Source organism: Seriola lalandi, unplaced genomic scaffold (assembly GCF_002814215.2).
Source record: "Seriola lalandi dorsalis isolate HSWRI2012SDOR001 ecotype SW California unplaced genomic scaffold, Sedor1 jcf7180002054923, whole genome shotgun sequence".
NCBI classification, from domain to species: Eukaryota; Metazoa; Chordata; class Actinopteri; order Carangiformes; family Carangidae; genus Seriola; species Seriola lalandi.
In genome coordinates this window covers 26,012-37,103 of record NW_019525475.1, presented here as the reverse complement: position 1 = coordinate 37,103, position 11,092 = coordinate 26,012, and the positions used below count along the sequence as shown (strand labels likewise).

General features: G+C 42.7%; 1 protein-coding gene across 1 annotated transcript in view; it reads right to left on the bottom strand.

Annotated features, from left to right (window-relative positions):
* The window catches only part of tmx3b (thioredoxin related transmembrane protein 3b), a 36,589-nt gene extending 26,540 nt beyond the window's left edge, over positions 1-10,049 (bottom strand). Inside the window, exons 1-9 of the mRNA XM_023431484.2 lie at positions 9,974-10,049; positions 9,633-9,690; positions 8,120-8,159; positions 7,140-7,263; positions 6,392-6,437; positions 4,387-4,467; positions 3,801-3,900; positions 3,529-3,606; positions 3,150-3,216 (exon numbers count right to left, since the gene is read on the bottom strand). Of these exons, the coding sequence (XP_023287252.1) occupies positions 3,150-3,216; positions 3,529-3,606; positions 3,801-3,900; positions 4,387-4,467; positions 6,392-6,437; positions 7,140-7,263; positions 8,120-8,159; positions 9,633-9,690; positions 9,974-10,007 (628 nt within the window). The 5' untranslated portion in view covers positions 10,008-10,049. The remainder of the gene's footprint in view (positions 1-3,149; positions 3,217-3,528; positions 3,607-3,800; positions 3,901-4,386; positions 4,468-6,391; positions 6,438-7,139; positions 7,264-8,119; positions 8,160-9,632; positions 9,691-9,973) is intronic.
* Between the last annotated feature and the right edge of the window lie 1,043 nt (positions 10,050-11,092).

Here is an 11,092-nt window from a genome sequence, read left to right as displayed (position 1 = left end):
CCCCACCCCACCACCCCACCACCAGAAGCAAGGCGAGAGCTGAAGGGCCCCATACTGGGATCATACAGCCTGATGAACCTCTACATGGACGGCACCTGCTTCACCTTGAAACAAATTAGAGCCGCTTTCTTCCTGGGCGCCAGCCACGCACATCTCCATACTGCCCTACAGGAGCCTGTCAGCCCAGAGTTCACACAGCGGGAGACGAGAGAGAGAGAGAGAGAGAGATGAAGAGGAGGAGGAGGAGGAGGAGGAGGAGTGAGGACGATCCATGTGTCAAGAGTTTTGAGTGGAGGGAGGAGGCGGCTCTGACACGTTTCAAGGATGAAGGTTAATGGCAGAGAAGACCTTCCAAGACAATGCAAATAGAGTAGTAGAAGAAGAACCGGAGGGAAGAGACGGAAGAGAGGCGGGGAGCGATATCGTCACAGATAACTCCAACGAGGTGAGACGCAGGACGAGGAGGAGGAGGAGGAAGAGGAAGATGTATGAAACAGAAACAGAAAGCTCGTGTTTCACTTCAAGAAAAAGAAAACACAACAATAAAAACAGCTATATCACAGTTTGTGGGGGGGTTCGTGGGGAAATAATAAGTTTATATATAATACTTACTTCCTTTTATTGCTCTGTTTATATTTAAAGGGAGCCGGCAGAATAATAATAAGCCGAGCTTGTTCTTGTTTATCTTTTGTTTTTAGTTTATTTATTGAATCTATCAGCGTATTTGAGTTTTATAAGTTGGAAAAATGACTGAAATAAACTAAACTAAACTATTCACATGCAAAGCTGAAAGATCACGACGTGGCACGTGAAATGTTTCAGTGAAATATTGAATTTCACATGAAGGATGTCATTGTTTTTCCTCTTGAATAAGCTAAATAACACAAGTGTAACTTTTATGCCTGTGTGTTTGGGCACGACATGTCAATGCAGTCTAACACACCCGTCTAACGGAAGGTGAAATATGATCTGACCCCCCCCTCCCTGCGTCGATTCAAATGACCCATTGGAGCGAACGCCGTCAGAAAAATGTCGTCTTTGTGTTGTCACCTTTTTCTCATCACAGTCGTGGACTGTTAATCAGTCATTTAAGCGCCGCCGACACACATATGCAAAACAGTCCTGGCCTCGCTGTGTCGAATACTCTTCCATAGAAGGAGTCAGGGAGCCGAGGCCGAACCATAAACAGCCCCGACACGGAAACGCCTTCATGTGGAGCTCCGAGTGTGTGTTAACATGTTTGAAGACGACTACGAGAGCGAGCGGTAGCGCGCTGAGTACACAAACATACATACTAATTATATTTCTCCCTACTTCCCTCACTAGCACTATCATGAGGCCCAGTAGCTTTCGCTGCAGACGCAGTGATCAAAAAGAGAAAGAAAAGGCTCTTCAAGCACAATAACAGTGTGAACCTCTGTAGCAGTAAGAAGCTGAGGATTTGAAGAATTAAATATGTATGAGCCTCTGTGCTGTACTATATTTTAACAGTGCTCTTCATAAAAAAAAAACAAAGGGGGGATGCCTGTGTTTGTGACGCGCACTAAAACCAATCAAAGCTCCACAACAACGTGTCAAATATCATCCTGCACAAAGCGAGGAGCCGTTGTTTGGACAGCGTGGCTTTGATCAGCAACAAGACGGACCTGCACATTAACAACCAGCGCTGCATTTCTAATAAGTATCTTCAATCTGCATCTTCACCAAATACAAGAAAGAAAAAGTGATAAAAGCTGCTTCTGTAGCCGGTAGATACAAACAACACAGCTCCTGAAAATACATGTAAGCACAGTATATAAATAAAAGGTGTGTGTTATATTTCACACACATTTGAGTAAACGTCACAGTGTGTCACCGGGTGTTTGATGCAAATGTGTCTCGGAAGTTCAGGCGAATAACATTTGATTAAAAAAAAAAAACAAAAAGGCTTGTGACAGAACATCATGCAAAGTGAGAGCAATAAAAAAAAAAAAACCACACAAGGAGCCGGAGCTCCAGGCGGCGGATTGTCAGGGAGACCGGTCCTCTGAGACAAACGTGGCGCCGCACAGCTGGACGGAAACCAGATGCTGACGACCACAGGTGGTGGAAAAGGGGGAATTTCTTCTGCCGTCACTGCAGGTGAGTGTTTAACGAGCGACAGCCGCGTCGCTTCACCTGTGATATCTCATAACAAGCGCTTTACCTTCTCCATTTTCTAGACGCCGCTCTTCCCCCCCACCACCTTTGACAAGCTTAATACGCCGTCACCATGGCGATGCTGGACATTCAGCGCATCCTCCGTTTCACGGTCCTGGAGGACTCTGCGGAGAGCGGGGTCTTTGTTGTTCGCGTCTGCTGCGGCGAGCCCCTCCTGCTGCGGTTCTGGCGCAGGAAGCCCGCCTTCCGGAATGGTCAGGTGGAACAGACGGACGTGAGGTCGCAGGCGGGGGCGGCGGCGGTGGAGGCGGTGGAGATGGATTTTGTTCTCCGGGTGCTCCACCGTGCACCGAACCTACCCAACAGCCACTACTGGGGGCCGTTTGTGTTGACGCTGTGCCTCGACGCTCTTCATTTCCGCTTCCGCCTCCCGCCTCAGGCCCGCAGCGGCAGCACGATACAAGACATCATGGAGGGACATGGAGAACTCACACTGTTGCGGTGAGGCGGCAGAGTTGGAAAGCAGCTCCTCTCAACTTTCAATGTCAAATATGATTTTAGTTTGCTGACGCTTGGCGGCTGATTCAGTTCTCGGCTCCGTGTGACTCTATATACAGCATCAGCTTCGCTTTGGTTCCTCCGGCCCGAACTGCGGTCCGTCGCAGTCCATCCACCCCGCTTTGCTATGTGTGTCCGCCCAAAGACAAACCACCACAACATCACTGGCCTCACCGCGCACACAATAGTGGGCAGAGCCCCGGGTGCTTTATGATGGGCCAGGCTCGCCATAACTCAGTGTGGTGAGGAAGATGAAAGAGGAGCAGCCGGGACGGGAAGACTGGAGAAGCCCCGGCTCCAGTTACAGGGATTAAAACCGCAGAAAGAGAAGGAAGAGGAGGAGGGAATAGACGGAGGGAAACTGTGGCCCACCGTGGCTCCCAAAAAACTCATTTCTACTCAGCACTTAATGGAAGAAAAACCACCCGGAGACAGGGTGACGCAACACTCACCGTCGTAGGTGAAGAAGGCTCCGTCCTTAAAGACTACAACCGCAGGAAGTTCTGGCAAAGATACCGACTGGTGAAGACACACAAAAGAAAAAAAATACTTCAAGTTTCAGTAATCATGTTTACTCTGAGTGTGTGTGCACCTGTCGGCAGCACGGCTCTGCAGCTGACTGTGAATCTTCTACAGCTCTAAGCAAGCCGGGGATCCCTGCATGCACTTCTAGGAATATATCTGTGCTAAAAGAATGTAATTACTCACTTCAAGCTGGATAAATTAAAAAGAGAAACTGGGTGCACGACTCTTAAAGAGTATAAATCTTTCAGAAATGCATTACATGACACTTTCAGAAGAGAAAACAATGATGTATATTCAAAGCGTTACCTCTGGCAAGACTTCCTCTGAAGCCGAGAAGAAGTAAGTGTAGACGATGAGCTCGGAGGCGACGTCGTTGTACTTCTCCTGCACAACAAAATAAATTTAAAAAAGGCAAACGGGGGCCTTTTAGCAATCGCACAAAAGCTTTCAATAAATCAGTGTTTAACAGGTGTAACGTCTGAGTCTCTGCACGGTGATTCTCACAAGCTGGTCTTTGTTTATTTTTGAGCAGCGTGTCTGTTATTCAGTCAACGCTGGGAGGGAATCTTGGTGCTTACTTTGAGGGGAGACTCCCCGCCGACGTACACGAACAGCACGTCGTGTCGTTTCATCATGTGCTCGAACATCTGCTTGCTGGGAAGCGCTCGGACGGCCGGTCTGCGGGAGAAGAAAATCCACAGCAGGGGGGGGGGAGGAGGATTTAGTTTATTTAAATGTGTATTAAACTTAAAAATACAGCACAGAAAATGAGACACTGGTGTAGTGACTAATGTATGAATGTGCACTAAGTCTGCCTTGCTGGTTTTATGCGCTGGTGGCGCCACCCAGTGGGGATTCGACTACTTGCAGCCCCAGACTTAAAAAATAAAAACAGAGCCAAGCTTTTGATCAACCCCTCTGTCACGGATCTGGCTTGATTTCCCTTAAGGAGGAGGAAATCTGTCAGGCTCAGTTGATACAGTGGCTAAACTGGAGCATCAGAGGCAGACATCCACTGAGCTATGAAACAAATATGGCCTCTGCAATCAATAAGCTCGGGCTTGGATGTTTTTTTTTTTTCTCGTGGCGTCTGTTCCTGTGAAATGAAGGAAGTTGCACTGACTGATCGGTTTCATGTTGGCGGCTCGAAGGGCTGCGACTCACCCCGACACCCTGTTGGCAAACTCCACGATGTCGTCTTTTGTCCTCGGCCCCTTGTAATTATAGGCGAGATCGCCCTTTAACCTGAGGACGAGAGGCAGAAACAAAAACAAGATCATTTCATTATGAAACCGCTCAGCGTCACTCACCGCTCTCTGCTGTTAACTTCCCGGTGGGGAACTGAATATTTTTCACATCTGATTAATTATCTAATCAAAGCAAATTGGCAAATATTAGCTGCTTCCAGCTTCTCAAAAAGGTGAACGTTTGCTGATTTTACCCTGCGTCTCCCCCTCAGACGAACCTCACCCCACCTCAGTTTACTCGCTTTGTTTCCCTCAATTCCCGGACGCCCACGGGATCATCGTGTTATTTCAAGCTTAATACAGCTGTTTGACACGACTGAGACTTAATCAAACAAATTACAAAAAAAAAAAAAGGTCTGTCCTGAGGTTTTTATTAGTTTCTGACTCTGAACTATCACTTGAACTGACTCACACACATTCAGGCTCATTTACCTGATCTCCATTTGATTACTGATGTAATAACTTTCACTGAGCCTCTCCTGGTGACGCCCACCTCCCACTTTGAAAACCTCTGGACTGAACGATCATTTAATAGCCAAAGATAAATAAATAATCACCAGATTAAATCAATAATTTAAATAATCATTAGCTGCAGCCTTTCTTTAGCTCATTAAACTCTCGTCTCTGTCTTGAAACGTGCGCATGGCAACCGAAACCTGTCTCTGACGAGGTGTTGGGATGAAACAGCAGATCTATCAGGAAGAAAGGTCAACTTAATCTAAATCATCGCACCTCCAGCGGGAAAAAAATAAGAAAAGGAAAAAAGACAAAAAAAAAACAAATGACTTTCTCTAATTGAGTTCCAGCGGAGGAAAGTGCCCGAGTCGAGCTCGTACAACAAGCAGAATGCATTAAGGATTACTAAGGTTGCATCAGCCCACAGGGCTTAATGAACTCAGGGGGAAACAGAAACTCTAAATCAAGTCTCCCTCCGTCACCGGGGGAGGCATCTCGTGTTCGTCGATGGATGTTTCATCACTTGCTTGGTTTAATGTTATGAACCCTGCCGTGATCCTGTGGCAGTTTCCCAAATGAGCTTGATGAAACTAAATGGCGAGGGCCATTACGGCAGCGTGAAGACGGATGATTCCGTTTCAAATATATGTCGGAAACTCCGTAATGCGCGAGGCGATCGTTTTCTCCAGGAGCCAAACGTGAGCTCCGCCGCCGGAGCAGCTGGCGTCTACGAAAGATTCATTCATTTTTATTCAAAACAGTGTCACTCGCACCCCAAGAAACAATTTGTCAGAAGTTAGATGAAGAATACGAGTTGAAACGGCTCACAGTTGGAGAGAGGAATCACGCGGATCACATTTGTTGATCCACAGATTCCCCATATAAATTGTCCCGGAGAAAAAGTATAAATATAAGCAACAGGAGATGTCAATTTAAAATCGCTCAAGCTAATCTTAAAAACAGTTTCCTCACCCAGGAAACGTATCATTAACAACATCCGAGCGCGACGAACTTAATAAAATTAAAGTTCAGAAGGTGTGAACACAGTATGTCACTTGGTTATGCTTCAAGTTGACGGCAACAACACCTTGATCTCTCCTGAGTAAGTCATCTACGGGAACCCCGACGGGCCAAAACCTCAGGGGGGGGGAACAAACACAACAGTGGGGAAAAGGATCCTGATGATAACAAAAAATACAAACTTAAGTCAAGACACTTGAGGGGATGACGGGGTGATTAACAAGCGAGAGGCTTCACAGAGACGAGGGTGATCCGCAGACTGTGACCGGACCCGAATTCAACGAGCCCTTTAATCTCATATGGATTTCTTCAGGCCTGTTCGAAGTTGCACTGACGTGTGAAGAAGAGTCTGGTAGCGGGACAACAGTCGAAATAATTTGACTCTCTAACTTCAAAAATTGTGTTTTTTAGGTTCTGGGTGTCCAGAACTTCAGAGTGACACTCACAGTTTTATCGTGGGGTAACCGCGAACGCCGAACTCCGACGCCATTCCTGCAACACAGAGAGGAAATAAACCGTCTCAAAGAAGAAGTCACAAACATTTTTTTCTGTATCCAACAAAAAAAAAGAAAAACATTTGAAAACAGCTGATTAAAGGAACCTATGAAGCTGGAGCTGAAACTGTCTCTGGACGACTGAAGTAAACATGTATTTCTGCTTCAATCCGGCGTCTTTACATTGTGTAATTTGTGCTGATGTTCATTAACATGCATTGTCATTATCAAATAAACAAATAAATAACTAAATAAATAACCTAGTTAGCTTAGCATAAAAGGCTGGAAACAGGGGGAGACAGTTAGCCTGCCTCGTCACCTAGTTGCCAGGCTAAGTTAAGCTAACCGGCTGTTAGCTGTAGCCTCATATTTAACAGAGAGATAAAACAAAATGTGGAACTGTTCCTTTAAAAGACAAGTGGAACATAAATAAGGTCACTGACTGACTTGATTTATGGTTATTATATCTTTAATTGTGGCAAATATATTAAATTTGCTTATTATATTGTGACATAATTAAATTATCATCAAAAATCCATCTTTAAAATTGTAACTGCAGCTTTGGATGGGAGCTGAAAGCCCTTTACATACAGGGAATGATCATGATTTGTCTTTGCCTTCGTCTCCAACATGTGAAATAATCACCTGGGGACAAACGGGCTCCGAGGGAACATGTTCAGCTGCTTCATCATCTACTCACCAGAGTACGCGGTGGCGTCCATCTTTCCCACACGGACCGGCGACCCGGAGCTTTTCAGCTCCACTCCCACGTCGTACCATACTGGCTCTAGCTTTTTACAGTAGCCGCACCACGGCGCGTAGAACTGAGAACGAGCGGGAGAAGAAAGCAATCTTCAGATCAACATTTCAACACCACGTATAATAGATAATAAAATAGGAAAACATATATTTGTTATTTATGATCAAACAACCAAAAAGTACCAGCAGTAACTGGGTTCAGCATCACAAAAAATAAGTAAATTATTTTGTGAAGCAACAGTTTTACATGTTGATAAGAGCCGGAGATTCAGTGTAAAGTGCTGAAAAAACAAAACAACGAGCTAAAAGAGGCTAAAAGCACACTGGAAAAAACAATGCATTATAATTATTATTATTATTATTATTATTATTATTATTATTACAGAAACGTGTTCTAAATATTGATTAATGGAGCTAAAAATATGAAGTTAAACTCATAAGTCACTGGCAAATATTTTGACTTCAAATTCCTCTTCTAGTGGATTTACAGTTTAAATCAAACAGTAATGTGCTAGTGGAGGAGTCTGACTGTGTGTAACCTCTTATCAATACACTGACACGCCCCAGTGTCACAGCTCATCCCCAAACTCGCAGTGAAAGCAGCTTTGAGTGTCCGAGCTAGATTTGCTTATACGGACCCAGACTCGTATCTGATATAAACCCCTCCGAGCCGCCAGGCTTTGCCCGGCATGCATGACTTCTCATTGACTAATCACAAACACAGAGGACAGTCTGCACACCCGCTGCGCCTCCACCCTCCCACGTCCCGCCCTGACGGCTGCCGTTTCCGCAAGGGATGATCAGGACAGTGGCGCGCTGGACGTGAAGTAAAGCATAGCTGAATGGGCCCAGACTGTGTGTGTGTGTGTGTGTGTGTGTGTGTGTGTGTGTGTGTGTGTGTGTGTGTGATGTCAGACTTACATCAACCAGCCAGATGTCGTTCACTCTGGTGTCTTTAAAACTGTTTGAAAGAAAAGAAAATAAATATTAAAGTTAATCATATTTTACTTTATTGTACATTTTACACACTACAAAATAATACAAGATATATAATATTATCAGCTATATGGATGTAAAACACTAAAATTATCATTAGGGCTGCAGCTAACTATTTCTTTCATTATGGATTTAGATGCTCATTATTTCCTGGATAAATCGTTTTGTCTGTGAATTGTCAGAAAATAAATTCAACCCAGGCGACCAACAGTCCAGAACCCAAAGATATTCACTTCCTGTCATGTATGACAAAGATATGTTTTAAATTCTCACATTTGAAAACCTGGATCCAGGAAATGTTTGGAGAAACATTTTAGGACGAATAAAAAAAAAAAAACTCTGCCTGGAATAATTATTTGTCTCTCATATGGTTTTTCAAAAAAACAAAAAAATCAATAACCTCATTAAAAATTATTAAACTCAAATCTACTCCTTCTCTCTTGTTGGATAAAAATTACAGATATCAAAAGCTCGCTCACTTCAATGTGAGGTAACAATGAGAAAAACACATTTTTAGGAGATTAAAATGAGGGTTGCAGCTTTAATCATCATTAGTAACAAAATTGCAAAAGACATAATTAGCAGTTCCCACCAACACAAATACACACTAGAGACATAAACCTTCAGAGACTTCCCACCACATGCATCCAATTAAAGGGCAGCGTGCAACTGGAAACCTGAGAAGAAATCCAGACAACCTCCTCCTCCTCCAGTGGTACGTTTACTAAAGTACAATCCTGAGGTACTTTGTATTTGTACTCCACCACATTTTAGTGGGACATATTCTTCTTTTTACGGCACGACATTTATATCCAAAAGCTAAAGTTGCATACAACATATGACAAACTAAGACAAAAATACAATGCATCCTCACAGATTAAAAAAGCTGCACATGTCAAAGCATTATAATAATATTCAAACTATATGACATACACTGAATTGTCAGTTTATTAGGTACACCTCAGTAGGACTACTGCAATCTAAGACACAAAGCAGAAGTGCTGATTCAGCTGTATTATTATTTTGTCATTGCATCACTGTCTACAGAGAGGTATCTCCTGCCCCCACTCATATACTGTGAATGAGATGGACAACATAATAGAAACACTCTACTTTTACTTTTTCTATTAAAAGTATTTTCACACATTTAAATGCATTCTTTAATTTAAGTTGAAGATCCATTTCTGCTTCTGTTTTATTGAACCCTGAGGCCTTTTGAAAATGTGATGTGCCTCTTGAAAAACCTGCACAGCATGACTGTGTTTTGGCGCCTGACAGGAAGGAAGCCAAGCCAAAGCGAGGTAAACTCGGATTTACAACAGAAAGTGTGTATGGTGTGTGTGTGTGTGTGTGTGTGTGTACACTAGGAAGTTATATTACAGACTGTGTTACAGTGTGCAGGAAGCTGAAGGGATCATTCAAGGAGTGCATCACTTACGTGTCATCTAGGTCCTCAACAAATGCAAGCACCGCTGAACTTAGGAAAACCGCTATAACTGTAATATTAAAACAAAAAAACAAAAACAAACAAGAGGCATGAAATCAGACAAGGGTACACGTTGGTGTTAAATGTGAACAACAGCTTTACAGTCTTGCTCTCCCCCTCCAGCCTGAGACCTCATGACTGGAGCATCACCAGCTAAAGCTGCCGTCCCGGCTAACTGCGCCTCTGTCCGCCTCACAGTTTCCACGGCGGCAGCTTTAATGGACGTCGCTCGCGCACACGTTCGTGATAACACCTGGGTTAACATTCAAAGGTGAATAAAACAGTGAACGTACCTCCAGAAATCAGGGAAGCCTTCACTTCTGCCATCGCTTCGAGTTGCAACAGCAAGCAGGAAATACAGCGGCTAAATCAGGTACTTCTGCGCATGCGCGAGAGGTTACGCAGCCTCCTCGACGCACCAACAGCTGCATATTTTTCGGGGGGGATTTTATTTTGAAATTGAAAAATTAAGTGAAGATATTCTATCTTTTAAATAATATAATTAGAAAAAATGAATAAAAAATAAATAAATAATAAATAAAAAATTACTACAATTAGTAAACCTACTTTTGGAATTATTTGTTACTTTTTTTTAATAAAGTGAGAAGTCTGTGAAAATATTGCACAGATGTTATCTTGTTATTTCAGGTAAAAAATAAAAAAATAAGTTAAATGTTGACCCTCCTCCTATCACAACACGGATGAAACTATAACTAACTTTGTGAAACTTTGTGGTTTGACCTTTACAACTGTTTAAACAGACAATAGATAATCATCATTTCAAATCTAATTTATTTTATTTCGTATTTGTTACTGATTAAATGTCTGTCAAGAACATGCATGTCATTAATTCCATTTCTTTACAAGCAAAATTCAATTTACACCATGTAGCTACAGAATCTCATATCCTACCTGGACACACTGAAATACGGCACAAACTCTAAAGCTGTGATCACTGCAGCCTTGTGTTATGTTATGAGTTTGATCTGCAATTTATTTTTATGTTACTTTATTTATTTTTCCATTTTTATCTACTGTTTTGTCATTATTTCTACCTCAAATAAAGTATATTGTGTATTGTGTGTATACTCAACAATAATAATACATTCACTTTGTTTGGAAATTGCTCCGGAGCGAAACAGACTTTAAGAAATTATCTGATAAACATGTTAGTGAACCTCAATGTGTATTTATGATCATTAATTAATATAGAGATACTGAGTTGATGATTACCAATATTCACCACAAGGTGGTGCTCTAAGATAATTAAATGGGCAACAGACCAAACCATATCCTGCCTGTAGTGGAAGCAGCATGTAGATCATTAAATAAAAAGCCACACTACTAATAATAATACTGTGTTTATATGATGCATATTATTCTAAAATTCACTGTTTCAAATCAAAAGGTAA